The 16,548-nt window shown below is 38.6% G+C and overlaps 1 protein-coding gene across 3 annotated transcripts in view; it reads right to left on the bottom strand.

Annotated features, from left to right (window-relative positions):
• Positions 1 to 3,814: 3,814 nt before the first annotated feature.
• Positions 3,815 to 16,548, bottom strand: part of TDP1 (tyrosyl-DNA phosphodiesterase 1) — a 52,535-nt gene continuing 39,801 nt past the window's right edge. For all 3 annotated transcript variants that reach the window (XM_087747494.1, XM_087747493.1, XM_087747495.1), the window contains exons 15-16: positions 16,025 to 16,139; positions 3,815 to 4,303 (exon numbers count right to left, since the gene is read on the bottom strand). In XM_087747494.1, coding sequence (XP_087603620.1) covers positions 4,230 to 4,303; positions 16,025 to 16,139 — 189 coding nt within the window. In that variant the 3' untranslated portion in view covers positions 3,815 to 4,229. The remainder of the gene's footprint in view (positions 4,304 to 16,024; positions 16,140 to 16,548) is intronic.

Below are 16,548 nucleotides of genomic sequence, written 5' to 3'. Positions count from 1 at the left end.
TATCCCATCTGTCTTTATTAGTTTTCATTTACTTGGAATTTTTTGTGCAGTTGTTTCTGTTGCTGTGTTCATATTTGTTTACTGGAAGACAGGCTGGAATATCAAAACCATATGAAGCCTTAGCAGAAGAAAGTACAAGGAATTAACATATCGCTAATTGCTGAAAAGAGCACATTGATGCATTTAGGAAAGCCACCAAACGAGACAGCTATAATATTGCTGCATGTTTGCACACCTAGCATGGAACAAAACGCATGGTACTTCTTACGCTTTTTTACCTTCTGTGATGCTTTCCACTGCTTCTCAAGTGCAGTGGAAAGACTCTGGATAGATCACTGTATCACGGTCTTGAACAAACCAAAATTAGATCATTGCTTTACTATGTGACTCCAGTAAGAAACTGCACAATGTTACGCTGCCCTCGACAGAAGATTTAACCTTTTCAGAATCACAAGCAACCACTAAGTTTCCTTCCTTGTCCCAGGAGGGACTGGTATTATCCCGTTGTGTTAATGGCGACAACAGTGCAGTCCAATACTGAAGTGCCATTGTGAAACCAAGTTTCCAGTCGTCGCCTCGATCTCTGCTTCTGCAGGGTGTATGGCAGCTCTGCAGAGTTTGCTTCCCTTCCACGCCGTGACCTCTCTGACGGATGGTCTATAACACCAGTATGGGACCTTGTACAGCTGGGGGTTAGGAGTCAGTCGAGCTTTTACAAAACGTAACCAATTGCATTAGCCATTAAAACTGGGCTTGATCAAATTGTTTTAGCCACTTAGGCACAGAAAAACACACTACTTCCTTCTTTACAACCTAATTAGCAGCACTGCAGAAATGTATGCACGTTGTTTGCACCAGCATGTATTGATATGCATTAACAATAAATTCTTACACTGTTGTTGTAATGGAAATTACAATTTTTGCTTAATTTTGAAGGGGCACCAGACCAGATTCATTCTCAGCAGTAGCAAGAGAAATTAATCAGTTGCTGGAGCGTGTCCAGAGAAGGGCAGAGAAGCTGGTGAAGGGTCTAGAGCACAAGTCTGATGAGGAGCAGCTGAGGGAGCTGGGGTTGTTTAGTCTGGAGAAGAGGAGGCTGAGGGGAGACCTTATTGCTCTCTGCAACTACCTGAAAGGAGGCTGTAGCGAGGTGGGGGTCGGTCTCTCCTCCCAAGCAGCAAGTGACAGGACAAGAGGAAACGGCCTCAAGCTGCGCCAGGGGAGGTTTAGGTTGGATATTAGGAAAAACTTCTTCACCGAAAGGGCAGTCAGGCACTGGACCAGGCTGCACAGGGAAGGGGTCGAGTCCCCATCCCTGGAGGTATTTAAAGAACGGATAGATGTGGCGCTTAGGGACATGGTTTAGTGGTGGACTTGGCAGTGCTGGGTTAATGGTTGGACTTGATGATCTTAAAGGTCTTTTCCAACCTTAATGATTCTATGATTCTATGAGTTATTGCGTAAAAAAGATGTTGTGCTGAAAAACAATTACTTCTACAGACAATGCTGTTGCCTTTTTTAAATTCAAACTACCTTTTAAAAATAAAGGAGAAGCACACGGGTCTCAGACCAAAATATCACTTTAACCAAAGATCCCAGAGTCAAATCCAGCTACATGTCAGACATTCTGCTGTGGGTTGGACTAATTTGTCTGTTTTCTCCTTCTCTTTATTCATAGTTCCACTTTCCAAATGTTAGGACCCTGACATGAAACAAAAAATGATTAGGGTGGTATGAAAAATGGAATTTCAAAATATTCTGGACAAGAAAAAATTTAAAATTTCATTTGGACAGTTAGGAAGTGTTCTTAAGTCTGTCCTGGCACCTGAGAGGCTGCATATCTAGAAAATGGTTATTAGGCAGCATTTTCTGGCCAAAGGTTTTGTCAAGAGCCTTCCATCCTGCTCCAGTATGCCACGAAGCCCAGCTGTGTTTGGGTTGCATGGGACTGACAGCAAAAGACTGTTGCCACCCTGGCGTTATCTTCAGACAGTGTCTTCAAAACAAGTTTTCCTTGCCGTTCTGGGAGAGCATTGTTTAAACAGAACTACACGTGCATCTGTTGCAACCAAACTCAACCTTTATTTCAACCACTGGTTCGCCTCACACCAGATACTGTCCAGCAAGCCAAACCCCCAGCCTTCACTCTTCCCTCCACCTCTGCCACCCAGCAGTGCCTCGCTTCCAGGCTTCTACCGCAGCCCAAGTTGTTGTGGGTCACAGCTCTGCGTCGGAAAGATTTCCCGAGTTTTCCTAGCAGAACTGATCACTTTGTTTATTTGTTCCCATCGACGGACTTTGGAAGGATCTTCTAACACTGCGTTAATCTCGGCCCTGGAGAGCTGAAGTTAAATCATGCCAAGTTCCTGGAAACTGAAAAATTCCAGCTGGAATTTAACCAGGAATGCCTCAGAGCTGGTCAAACCACTCTATGACAAAAATAGAAATACTCATATATGCCACATTAATAAACCACATTCTTCACCAATTAAGGATAAATGTCCATTAATTGTTAGCCGACCTTCTAGAACTCTTGAAGCTTTCCACGTATGAAGACATCTTCCTACTTAGAACTTCTCTAATTCTCACAGAATGAAAATAATTTAAATGATAATGTTCTGTTCAAAAGGAAGTATAACCATGGCTATGAAGTTGTTACCTCAGTTTTTAGAGCACATCGCTTCATTTTTATGTTACCTTCCCTGATCCCTGTCTTTTCAGGCTCATCAGGGACAGAACCAACCGGTTTCTGCACATAGCACAAACAGTAAAGATTCTGCACACAGAATCAAGGGAAGGTGAAAGCAGAAAACCATCTTCCTGTCTGCTGCGTGGACATCCCAGCAGCGCTCTGCCCCCTACTCAGCTCACATTATTTGCAAAGTTCTCAAAACCAGACAAAGCAATAATAAAGATTACTGGGCCTCTAAATTGCCAACGCGAGCTAAGAAATGAGCAACCTGAATACCTAAGTTCCTGGTATTTGCTGTGAAGAGTGAGTGTAAAATTCCTCGGTGTTACAGGCAAGGCTGTTCCACTATCTAGCTCCATTTACCCTTTGAATAAGAGGCTGTTCAGTAATTTCCCCAACAGTAACTCAAAGCCATAACCTTTTTGATTTGAAAGGCCATCTGATAACCGCACCAGAGAACCTGAATGTAACTGGAGAAGGCAGAACAACAGGGAAAGGATATGAAAGATGGAAAAGCAGCAGTACTTCATAGTTTCTCTATGGACTGGTCTGTGACAGTGTAGGAAAATAAAAGAAAACTTCTCCTTGCTAGCCAGATGCTGTGATGATTCCCTAAACACACACGTTTTCAATGGTAATTTTTGAATGAAACGGGGATAGACATTAGATAAACATTAGGAAGTAGCGCGCTCCCAGTGCACTCCAAACTACCTTGGGGAATGACACTGCAAAATGAATGAGGTAGCACTGGAACAGCTGCCCAGTCGGATTACTTGGGATCCAGAGGGAATTCTGAATGAAGTACCACACTATGCTACAAGATTTCCAGGCTGCAGGACCAGTTGTTCGTACACCCCACAGCACTGTTTTAGACTACTCTTCAGCACCCGAGCCCATCCACTTCAACTGAGTGTTTTGGACAGTACTTGGGTGCCTGCAAGGGGGCAAAAATAAAGAGGATTAGGAAGGAACTGACAAGAAGCCAAACCAGCAAATATTAGAGCTTGCATTAGAAGTGATAATTGCAAAGCAAAGTTTCAATCCAATTTGAAATGGATTTAGAGAAGATGGAACAAAGATAGAAGATTAGAAGTAGATTAAAAGAAGATGGAACAAAGGATATATAAACAAGATTGACTTTATTTTTATTTAAATTTTACATACAGTAACTTTTATTCCGGCTACTGGGGCCAACTGACCATCTTGCAGAACAGTAAATTTTAAATTCATTACACCTAAAAATGCAGAGAGAATCTCTGAGAACAGTCTACACTTGTTTTAATCCCGAAAAGCATATTAGGAACGACAGTAAGGAAAAAGCATATAAAAAGGTATTTAAAAATGCAGGTTCATTTGTAATAATATGGTTATAGATTCTCCAAGAATCTCCCCATTATCAGCATTTTAATGTTTCTTTCAACTACAGATTAGCCATTACAGCAGACATTATAGCTTAAAAAACAGAAATAAGCAGTCTTGCAAGTAGCGTGGCAGGCTCAGTGTCAGAAAGTGAAACGTCACAGAATACTGGAAACATTCACGATGGAACCCACATATTTCCATGTGTATCGGGGGCATTAGTGTAAGGAATATTCCAAATCCATGGTTGATCTGTAAACGAAAACAAAACAGGCTCATGACAAACTCAGTTATTAAATGTAAAATTTTGATCCTCCTCTCCCTTTGGAGGAAGAGGAAGGTCAAAATTCCCACTGATTTTCACATAACCCCATGCGCAATTTCAGTTTACTCGAAATTTTTGTTCAGCTATTTTTTAAAATGGTAAGATTCACAGGTTTCAAAAGGCTGTGCTTTCCCCCCAAATATTATTTTAAATATAATTACCATAACCCAAGATACTCCTCACCAGCTGTAGAAGATCTGTATTTCAGACAGTATACAAGAACAGTAATGCAGCCAAATTTGGTTTGGCCCATAGGCAGCAAGTTTTGTGCTGCGTATCTCTTAACCCAATGGAATTATAAATAAGTGCTGTAACATATTAATATTTTTCACACGGACAGTAAGAATTCAGTATCTAAGAACGATGCTGCCTGAACTGATGTTCACGTTCACACCTCACTTCTTCAAACATCACATCTTTAGATGAGCAACAGGTTTGCAGCAGACAGTTCCCTCCCTCCACTTCTCGGAATACAGCAGCTATTCCCACTCGTGGGAAGGAGAAAAGGCAATGCAGCAGGAGCCAACTGCTAGCTCTGCAACCTGCTCCAGGCTCTTCCTCCTACCACATACATGTTGCAGAAAAGCAGCTGGCCTATGAAGCCAAGCTATTATTCTATTTCTCTCAGGCTACTCCTACTGAAATACAGAGAAAACTCCTTCAAACCTTCCAGTGATTTTTCTCAAATAAGAAGTTTATATAAATCTAGCCTGCTTCTTCTCTCCATCTACAAAATGAGCCCTGAAGGAAGACAGTGACATTAATCTGTACAATGCATAGATTAAACTGAGTTGTACTGAGGATGATGAGTAGTTCATTTATCAAAACCAAGCTACTCATCTACATGCTATACTATGTGTACTTGCTGAAGAAGATTTGCTACATGCTCGCCAATTGAAATTTTAGATAAGCTATTATGATTACTGTTGTCCAGTTTTAAGTTTACAGGATCCAATGCCAGCTCTCACAATATATGAAGGGAGAATTACTGTAGCAAGAAGAGGAGAGTAAGAAAGTGACAGAAGCAATAATGAAAGGACGTATAAATTACACAACAGCACACTGCGACAAGTACCGCGCCAGTTAAACACGGGGCAGGGAGAGCATTCCTACCAAGTGCTCGTTACTACTTGCCACTAGAGTGCGTTTGATTCTAGTACTGTAGTTCGTATGTCGCAGTGAAACATATCCCAGCTATGCAAATGTTTTACAAAAGTGTCTGTTTAGAGTAGTAAGAGGGTAATAGGAAAATGTTTTAAATTACAACAAAATTGAATCTGCTTGACCTGAAAAAAGACTTTACGTTTAGAATTTATGAAGACTGATAGGGATGTTACAAGTCGCAGGAATGTGATCACCAGAGAAAGAACAGGCTGTGCAGTAAATGCCATCTTTCACATAATGTTATTACAAGAGGACAATAAAAGCAAACATCCATGTCTTCCCCTAATTTAAAATCATGATACAGCTTCTAGGTGGAAGAAGTAGTTGGCTAGCTTTTGGTTACAATGGATATGTGATTTCCAAGCACAAAAAAATAAAAGGCATCAGAAACCAGAAGAAACCATAGCACTTAACTCACAGTGCACTGCCAAAAAATGTCTCTAGGTTTCTGGGTCAACTGCAGGATATCCAGACTTTGAGTGATCTCTTAAAAAAAAAAAAGCACCATTATTTCCCTAAGCTGCTTGTATCAGTCTCCTGCTTGAGCGCCATGTGTACCTTTTGTATTTTAGGTGAATACCTTACCACACAGTAAACATTAATAGTTATAAGAATGAGTAGAGAATAAAGCAAATGTTGGAAAAAGCATTGAGGATTTCAAGCATACATTCAGATTTGATCATTGACCTCTATCCATGACGTCAGAATAAACCCAGTTCCACTCAAGCGCTGGAATCTGTCACTTGGAGTACATTATGCAGCTTGGACCTATCCATCTTCGCTACCATCTGCAGTTACTCTGTTTAATTCAGCAAAACATACAGGCAGAGGAAGACTTGGATGTACAGAAATAACTTCGGGCACCCCTTAAAGCACCCTGAGAGGCCTCAATACCTAATTTAGTTCTTATTTATTGTGGCTGTCTTAATAAAATTTTCTTAAGGTAGCTATTAACGTACTTGAAACTTTGTTCTATTAATGGGATGCTGTTGGTTTTATAAAACACCTGATACTATTTTAATAAGCCATGTGTAAAACTGTTGCTGAAACAAATTATAATTCAGTTATTTTTAAAATGTCAGATCCAATTTAAAATCATTTATCACTTTTAAAAGGAGCTATAGCAGCAAGAGAAAGACAATGACTGTGTACAAACACTGTATGACCATAGCTGCTTACTGTTGCACACTAAAATGATTACCAAACTTTAGGAAGTTAAATCCTTTGATCTTCTGGGGGGAAAAAAAAGTTAACTGCTCCCTGTTTATATAGCCCCACTATATATTTTTAAAGTGTGCTCAACACACCTACCTTCCACACCTTTCAAGTTCAGTTCTTCATTTCTGATACCCTAATTTGTCTCCACTGGACCTTATTGGAATGAGTGTTATCTAGTGACCCGGTACCACTGCTTCCGTCTTGCCTCACTTATAAGCAGCAGAACTCTAGCACTGTCGTTAGCGCACAGTAACATGAACGGGGCCATTCCTACCCAATGCTACTTTACGATTACCTGAAATCTCAGACAAAGCGCTATCGCAGTTATACTCAGGCACTTTTGAAGATTCTCTCACAACTGCGTAGCCTATCACATTTCATTTAAAGACAGAGAGGCCCTGAAGAAAAAGACAAGTTTTTTAAAAAGTACACCTGATTAATTACTCTAAGAATCCCTCCCATTTTGAGACCATGTTACAGAATATGAAATCCTGAGCTGACAATGGTACAACAAGGTTGTTTTGCAAATTTTAACAATAGTATTTTACAAATGCAATATATTGTGTAGGTCAAAAACATATCGGCAAGCCATCTCAAAACCTCATGTTCTCATAAGTATGACAGATGGCAGTACAGTATGTACAGCCAAACCCAGAAAAGTTTGTGAATTACAGGAACATGCAATTGAATAGTAAAGTATAAAATACAATTAAAGCATCTTTGTGATCCTCTTCCTACAGTTTAAAATATAAGCGTCTTTTGCACTGTGAGTGGAGATCTGGCTGAGAGCTATTCCTGGTTGGTTTCTTAACACAGAGACTGGATTCTTACATCATCTTTCACAATACTTCATGGGTCTTCCAACTGAAAAATGTAGCTTTGAAGTAGTAACTGTTCACATATACAGAAAGGTTGCTCACAAATAGCCAGAGTTCTTCAAGTCATTCTACATATACATTCGAACGCGGCAAACTTACTCCCTGCTGCATGAGGCTGGAAAGTTCTCCCTTTCAGCATCTGCAGGAGGTGCACACTGTACTTCAGTCCCTTTTCTCCCCTCCCTCTGGATGAGCATGGCATTTAAAAAGGAACTCATCTTGTTCCTCTCAATGCAAAAATCATACCTGAAAGATCTCAAGAAGGGGGAAAGGCAGACGGGGTGTAGATGTGGGATCTATAATAATATTCACAAACAAGGTAATAATTCCTGAAGGCCAGGACAATGACCACTCGTTTGGGAAAAAAAGAAGAAAACAAAACCCAGTAGTGCAGTTTAAAAGCAGGATCTGCTTTGTTTCTCAAAGTATTGATGTGATGAGAAAAAAAAGTCCTTTGCACTTTTCTGAGGCCTTTCCCAAGTTGTTTTAAAAAAATCCCTTGATATACTTATGTATTAAAGTTTCAAGGTCCTCCCATACAGCAGATGATTTCCTTAGTCAGTAAACTGTGTAATATCTAAATCACAAATTAAGTGATATTCCTCAACTACAGCAAGCATCTTGTACCTTTTCCCATGCAAAGGTAGAAAAAAACCCTGGGGCTGTATCCCTTTGTGTAATGTAAGTGTTGTAAGAAACTTCTCAACAGGGTGAAATGAAAGCGATCCGTCCTCAAGCACTCTAAATGAAATGCTGTGCCTTCATGAGAGGATCAGGTCAACTTGTATTGGTAAGGGAGATAATAGCAATAATGCAACTGAGGTGTGACAATGGAGCTCAATGAGAAGATAATTTTATACAACAAAATAGAAGTACTCATCTGAAAGATTCTAGCGGGAAATAAAAATCTGAATATTATCAAAGGCACAAAGAAATTTTATTTATAAAGATATCTTGCTAATAAGATTGGCTGTTGTGTGCCTGTTTCCCAAATACCAGACTGGATCACTTTCTGTTTTCCTTCCAAGGAACTCTCAAATTATATTGCTGCTCTATAGGTTTCTTTTATCTTAGTATCATCAATACATTCAGCTTTGTCATAGTCTTTTTGGTTATGAATGCCTGAATCTGTTGGTTAACAACAGAGGAGTTGAGGAGATTGTTTATCTGTCAAGATATTAAGTACTATCAGCCACCAGATAATTTTATTTTTTAAAATTCTTTAAATGTTTTGCCCTGAAGATGCATCTGCTGCCCACAAATGGCCTTCTGCTGTTCAGCTGACTATTGGAGGTGAACAACTGCAATTGCTCAAAACAGCAATTTGCAAAGAGTTAATAACGTACACGTTGCACACAACAAATGTTATCTGCTAAAAATTAATGAGGTCCTTTGTCACTTCACAGTAGGAATGATCTTAATCTTTATTTTAAAACGGCCAGATGTAAAACATGCATGTTATTCCCTGCAGCAAGAGAAAGATGCAAGCTATGTATATCATGCATAATAAAACTGTTTTGTGCTGGTAATTTAAAGCAGCTGGGAAGAAATAGGCTAAAGGAAAAATGACCAAGTAGAAGTTCTCTGTGCAACCTTAACTCTGATCTGTTAGGATGACATATTGTTACATTTCCTCAGACAACAAATCTTGCACTCTGCACAAGATGGATCAAATCACATATAAGTTCAACAACTAGACCGGGCATCATACATCTATCCTGAAAAAGAATAACCAAAATAAGGTGCTTTTTAAAATTCTTGGGTTGACCAACTATTGAAGCAAAATATTGACCATCTGGTAAATTGGCCATCTCATGATGATGCTCTCAACTAACGATCTGAAGCATATTTTGGAAGATCCCTCTTAGCCAGACACAAGCTTTGAGCTCAAAGAAATTGGCTAGTAATACGTGGCAAATCAGATCAGACAATCTAGTGGTTCCTTCTGGTCTCCAGGTCTGTAACTCTATCAAAAGAATATATAAAGGTGGTAATTTAGTAATGGTGACTCCGTAACTCAAGTTTCCTCTCGTACAAAGTGTTAATTTCTTCACAGTCATTATAAAGAGCTTGAATAAAAACAGGTTTTGCCGTGTACTCAAATGTTACACTTGGACTCTGGGAGGCCATCTGAGGAAGCGTCTGATGTCAAGCTGTCTTAAGAAAGTTTCAACCTCAAATTGCAGGTTTACCAGTCAATAGTAACGCTTTTGGTTCCACGTAGGAAGGAAATGGATGCCAACACAGACTGAGATTGGTTCCAACCCTCACTCCCTGCCACGGAATATGAACTACAATGACAATGTATGCTTGCTGCTTGAAAAAATTGAAAACTAAACTTCTAAACATACTCAGGTTTATATTTACCATTGCTTTGAGTGTTAAATAAGTGAAATATTTTCTATTCAATATTTTAGTATCACTAGGAACAGGACTAGCTTCTAGTTGTCATCTTCTCAGAAGAAAGGGTATTCTCCTAAGAGTTTGTATCATATTGAGCATGCTGAGAGGACCTGAAGTCTAAAAATTCATACAGGATGCTGCCAGTTGAGTTCTTTCAACCTCTAGAAGGTACACAGATTCCATGTAGCTATGCAATATTAATTAGAAAAAAAGAAGGTTATTGAAAAACGTCAATGACTTCCCCAGAAGTATTCCTTCTTAATTTCTTCAAAAATATTTTAATTACTTGACAGAGAAAGTGGAGAACTTTGGACAGAAAACAAAGGTGGAGAAAGGTAGAGACCACATACAGGGACATTTTCCCAGAACTTATCTGACCTCCTGAGGATACAGCAGGTCCCTGTAAGGGAGCTCAGAGTAATAAAGGATTCCTCTAGCTTAGCTGGACAAAACACTGTCACTAGCACAGGGCAGGATAAATGACAATTATCCCCACTCTTTAAATAATAGGATAAACACAAATATCTAAACCTGCCAGAGCTGAAGGCAAATATGCCATGAAGTTTTTCTTGTTTTTATCCAACATAACAGCAGTTTACGTGTAATCAAGGAGACGGAGTGTTACTAGTTTCCTGAAATCACTACAAATATTTGCCAAATGTACTTTCACCATACTCCCAGTTCCCACTCATTGAAAACCAGACAAAATATCAAGCACTGAATATGTGCAGTTACAAGGAAAAGGTCAATTTGCTCTTCCATGTAAGTGTGGCAATGGAATATTGGACAGTGAGCAGGGCCCTTCACAAGGGAGAGAGCTGTTCTTGTGAGATATGTTACAGATCCCTTTGTGCGTCCTTAAGAAAATGAAATCACAGTTGTCAGAGGTTGAAAACTCCAGCTAGAGAACTAATGAATTGTTAAGTGGACTGTTCATTTCTCCACAATGCTTCAACTTGCATTAAAGCAAATTTCCATCTCATTTGCCCACCATTCTTCCAGCCTCTCATAGCATGAGATTTGACAGCTTTAGCCCCCAGTTACCAAGGGTAAAATAGATTTTCCTGCTGGAAAATAATGAAATACATTTTAATACTTTTTTTACAAATTGTTAGAATGGCTCAGGAAAGAAATCTTCAACAAAGAGCAAAATAACCAATGACGAATGTAATTCATATAACTGGCATATAGAGTAATATGTAGTTTCACTCTAACTTTAGATTAATCTGAACTGAGCTGGAACCTATCTTATTTTCTTGTACATACATATATTTTCTGTACACTATTAGTCAACTGAACAGCCAGTTTCTTTCCTTGATTTAAATACATACACTGAGGAGAAAACTGAATGAGAAATAACTTGTTTATCAGAAATTACTTACCCCCCTACTTTACGGGGTTCTCTTCCAGAGGGTTTAAGCAGTTCCAGAGCATTTTGAACTAAGAGCTCAGAAAAAGCTTATATAACTTCCTACCTTGTAACCCAGTCACAACTCAAAGAACTGCTGATAGATATATTTTTAGCTCATCCTCTTTTCAGTAGCATTCTAAGAGAGTTCTGTAACAAGTGCATGAGATTAATAAATCTGAAATTTGGCAGAGTAACAATGCAGAGAAATGTTTCAGTAATGTTTCACCTGCTGAGGTCTCCCTAAAACCGCAGAAAACAGAGCCAATCAAGCAGAAATCTAATCTCACTTAAATGTAATTAGAAAGTTAAGTGCAACTCACTAGGAAAAGCAGTATATGAAGTAGCCCAAAATACTGAAGCTTACTATAATACAACAACAATATGGTTTACAATACATGTAAACCATAGATTTACTGATTCATTGAGCTAATCAATCACATAATCATTACTTTCTGACAATTTTTAGGTCCAGAAATATTTTTTTCAAGCATTACAGTGTCATTTGTTGGTGGCTTTTTGTTTGTTTGTTTGTTTTGGGTTTTGTTTTTCATTTTTTTTTTAAATCATCCTATGTAGTTAAAATGAGCTACTTGACCTGAAAATATTTCTGGTACGATTTCTCTCACAGAAGAAATCTTATAAACTCCTCATCTCAACTTGAAGTGACTATGCTGCTACCAGCTATGGTTTGAGACCCAGTTAAATTTCATTCTTTGTTCCCTTCAGGAAAATCAAATGACTCTGGTTGGCACATGCAGATGGAGTTTATCTGTCCATGTATTATAAAACGTGGCTCTGAAAGCTAAATGAAAGCAATGGGAAAATTCTAAATATGTTATGTGTCACAGAGGTGATATATCATAATTACCCTACCAGCAACATCTTAAAGCGCATCAATACATCCTTCAGTGACTACAGCTTAGTCTATGATTACATTTCAGTGAAGGATAATCCATCTCTCTAGGAGAGAAAAACAGTGCAAAACCAAAAAGTTATCTGTCTCACCATGATCTCAACTTATAATCTTTAGAAATCTTTGGAAGAAGAGGAAGAAGAAAGTCTTCATGATTGTTTCTCCAAGAGATCCTATTTTTCTGTTTTGCCTAAACTTGAGTTTTAGAATGAAACCCACTGACTAATGAGGCAAAGCAGGCAAAGGTGGACAAGTCTTCTGCATTTTTTTTCCTCCCTGTTAAATGGGGTGAGAGAAAAGTAGGACAGGGACTAAATTATTTCATTCTTATTGAACTTAATGGACTTTAAAAGACTGCAAATCAACCTCATGAATTATTATAGCTGAAACTAGACAGATTATTTACATCATTTACCAATGAGTTTATCATTGTATGTCCTGAGATGCATTTTATCGCTTTTCAAGATGCATTTACTTCACTGTAACAGTTTTCACGCTGGAAGTCCAGTCTCATCTGATAAACACCAATTAATATGACAGAAAGCCATTGTGACAGAATGACAAAGAATCTCTGCAATTAAATTATTTCCACAAACTAAGGAACTATTTTTGTTTCACTTTGTTACATTATATAATAATATAATTCTGTAACATTAAGCATGCCTGATCCAAGATTCGAATTTGCAGAAGTACAGGAAAAAACAATGTATTTTGGTATACCTATCTTCTACTTAGAACTTTACATGGCAAATGTATGGTCCTGCTCCTGACCATCTGCTCACTATTCCTGCCGCTTCTCCTCCCTCCTGCTTGTATTAGGATTTTTCTGATTGTATGAAAGTGACATGTACTTTGTTTTCCCACAGTTAGAGAATCTGAGTTCGTGGAAAATCCCCCAGAGCCTTTTTCCCTTCATTTATAGGGATCAGTCAATATGGTTTCTTTAGGGAAAGGATAATTACTTGCATTTCTGCTTCTCAAGACTTCATTAAAATAAATCTATTTATATCACTCTCCAGAGACTTTGGGAGTTGATAACTGTATTGTTAAGGAACAGATTATTTTATGAATCCATCCCATAACATGGGAATTCTTTAAACATCTTTTCCACCGGGAGGCTGAGGAACTGAAACAGAATATTCAGGAAAGAGATGTAAAAAGGCACAGGCAGCTGACTTTGCTTCCATTGCCAAAGCCTAGACAACTTGAATTCTGACATCTGTTCATATCATGGGAGAAAGCTAAGACCCAAAAGCTGAACTACAGACAAACGAGTTCTCTACAGAAATAAGCTTTCCTTGAGAAAAGTAAAAAGAGTTATTTGGAAAAAAAATTTTTACATTTAGTTGAAATATGCATACAACTCACTGACACAGTAGGTTAAATGCATGAATTAAAACAATATTAATTATACAACTACATTTTTGCACAAGGAAGATAATATATGTAACGCATTTGAGAATACACACGGATTCTAATTTTTAATCTTTAAAATTTCCAAAAATTTAAGTATGACCTTTTAGAAAAACCTTCCAAAAACCATCAGTTTGAGCATTAGTTAATAAGCAGACAGTGCACACACGTCCCAGAGCACAACAGTTGGTTGTAGTATATTCTTACCCTTTAGTTAGCTACTAACCCAGACACAACCCCTGCCGCCACTCCCCAAAACAACATTAACAGTACTTAAATGGACAGTGTGTTTTATACTAAATAAAACAGTATAATAGGTAGTATTATCATTTCTACGTTAAGCCAGATTTTTTTCTCTGGGAAAACTAAAATACCATTTAAGAATTCTTTTAGGTAAGCAGTAAGCGCTTGAAGCAGAAAAATCATCTTTGCAACTTACAAAAGTAACATGCATCATATTGAACAGGTGAATGCCTGGTTGTGTGGTGGGGGCGATACTCAAGGTTTTGGCTTCTATGATCGTGGATCTACCTGTGAGAAGTAAGGTTTGTTGGGAGCTGGTGGGATTCACCTCACCAAGTGGGGCAAGAGCCTCTTTGCCAACAAGCTCGCCAAACTTGTAAGCAGGGCTTTAATCTAGACTCAGTGGCGGAAGGGGATGGAGTTTTGAGCAACACAGAAGAGCCAGGGGCTGCTGATGCATTAGGAACCAATAGGGAAACACCTGTGAAATGTTGCAAAGGAATTAGGGCTTGCTCCTCTAAAAAGGTGACACTGTCAACAGCCCAGCTGACATGCCTCTATACCAATGCACACAGCATGGATAACAAACAGGAGCTGGAAGCCACTGTGCAGCTAGAAAGCTGTGATCTAATCGATATCACTGAAACTTGCTGGGATGAATCACATGAGTGGAGCACTGCAATCGATGGCTATAAACTGTTCAGAAGGGACAGGCAAGAAAGAAAGTGGGGGGGGTTTGCCCTCTATGTAAAAAAAAACAGTGGATTAACTGCACAGAGCTGCGTTTGAAAAACAGTGGTGAACAGGTTGAGAGCTTATGGGGGAAAAATCAGAGGTCAAGCCAACAAAGGAAACCTCATGGTTGGTGTTTACTACAGGCCGCCTGATCAAGAGGATGCTGCCAAAGTAGTCTTACTTCAGCTACAGGAAGCATCATGCTCGCAGGCTCTGATCCTGCTGGGGAACTTCAGTCACCCTGAAATGATGTGTCTTTACTTTTATTTACTATGTAAGACTCTGGAAGTCTATTTACTTCTTTGCTTTTAAACATTCTTTCTCCCCACATCGTTTGTTAGTTCAAAAATCTACAGAAAGATTTGAATTGCTATAAACACTATCTTTCCTGAACTCTTTGTTACTCTCTGTTATTTCAAGCTCTGTTGTAGATGACATCTTTTTTAGATCATGGCTTCTTAAAAAAAGAAGTTAGTTACAATCTTTTGACATTAGTTTTAAGAACAAAAATATAAAAATTTACTCTTCCTGAATATTGCAGGTTGCGCATCAACATCATTATCCTCAATGTATTTTTAGGTTTTCGAGCCATCATCACCCCATAGCAGCACTTACTTATCACTTTCCTGATTTGCATATTCTAGAGATAGTCTTAGAAGCTGAGAAGGTTGAGATTTTGTAAATCTCTTTAAGTGTTATGAAATATATATCCCCCTCCACCCCTCCAAGGAGGATTCCAGCACAGATCTTCAAGAAAATGAAGCCTGAAACTGTGAAATATAGAATGGACCAAAAGCAACTCTTCTTTCTTCTGATTTGCAGCAGCTCTTTCAGATTTGCTCTATGGCATTTCTTTCACACCCCACTTCCAGAGAATTGTTTTTTCATCACAGTTGTTCTTTTCCACACATTCCTCTTTGAACACTCCTCTCCCCATTAGTTCTGCAGAAAAACATTTTGATTCCATAAAGAATATCTATTTTCCTAATATATACAAGAATCCCAGAAGAGGAATAAAAAAATAATACTTAGGTTGTTGATCCAAAACTTAAGCAACAACAACGAAAAAAATAGAACCAAAAGACTTTACAGTTGCTTTCTTTGAAATTGCAAGCAGAATGTGGGACTGGTATCATCTCAAATGCAGTCATACCACAAAAATGTTAAAATAAAGCTTTGGAACATAGCAGTGTTCAAATGACTCAGAGTGACTCAAATTAGTTTGCTCCATATATAATACACCTACTTTTCTTCTGTAGTCACACCTTACCTTTGCTTCCATACTGTTCTGGTGGCAGGTCATAAGGTACAGGAAAATATGTTGCTGAATCATTACTTTCTGAAAGCATTTTCCCTCTCACGTGAAAGTAACCTTTATCCAATCCCTACAAAGGAAGGGAAATGTAGAGAAGAAAGACTTATTAGTTTGGCGGGGGGGAAAGACAAACCTAATCCACAATAGATTCTTTCTCAATAAGAGTTATTTTAACAAACAAAATGTTTTGCCTCCATTACTGAGATTAGATACTTCCTAAAGCACCTTTCTGTCTTAAGAACTCAGCTTCTCTTATTACTACTATTTCAGGCTCTTCCCTTTCTTTTACATTCATTGGTTTGGCCCCACAGGTGGGTCCACATTAGATACACTCTACATCCCCAGTCCCATACACATATACCAATTTATTTCCATGTTCATTAGGTAAACACGCTTGTGACCTTGCTTGTGTGAGCAATTCTACCCAAATTGCCTACGATCTTTGCTAGTACCATATGGACAGCATATCTCAATACAAC

Source organism: Nipponia nippon, unplaced genomic scaffold (assembly GCF_047370975.1).
Source record: "Nipponia nippon isolate SJK-2023a ecotype South Korea unplaced genomic scaffold, ASM4737097v1 scaffold_11, whole genome shotgun sequence".
NCBI classification, from domain to species: domain Eukaryota; kingdom Metazoa; phylum Chordata; class Aves; order Pelecaniformes; family Threskiornithidae; genus Nipponia; species Nipponia nippon.
This window is presented reverse-complemented; position numbering and strand designations above follow the sequence as displayed.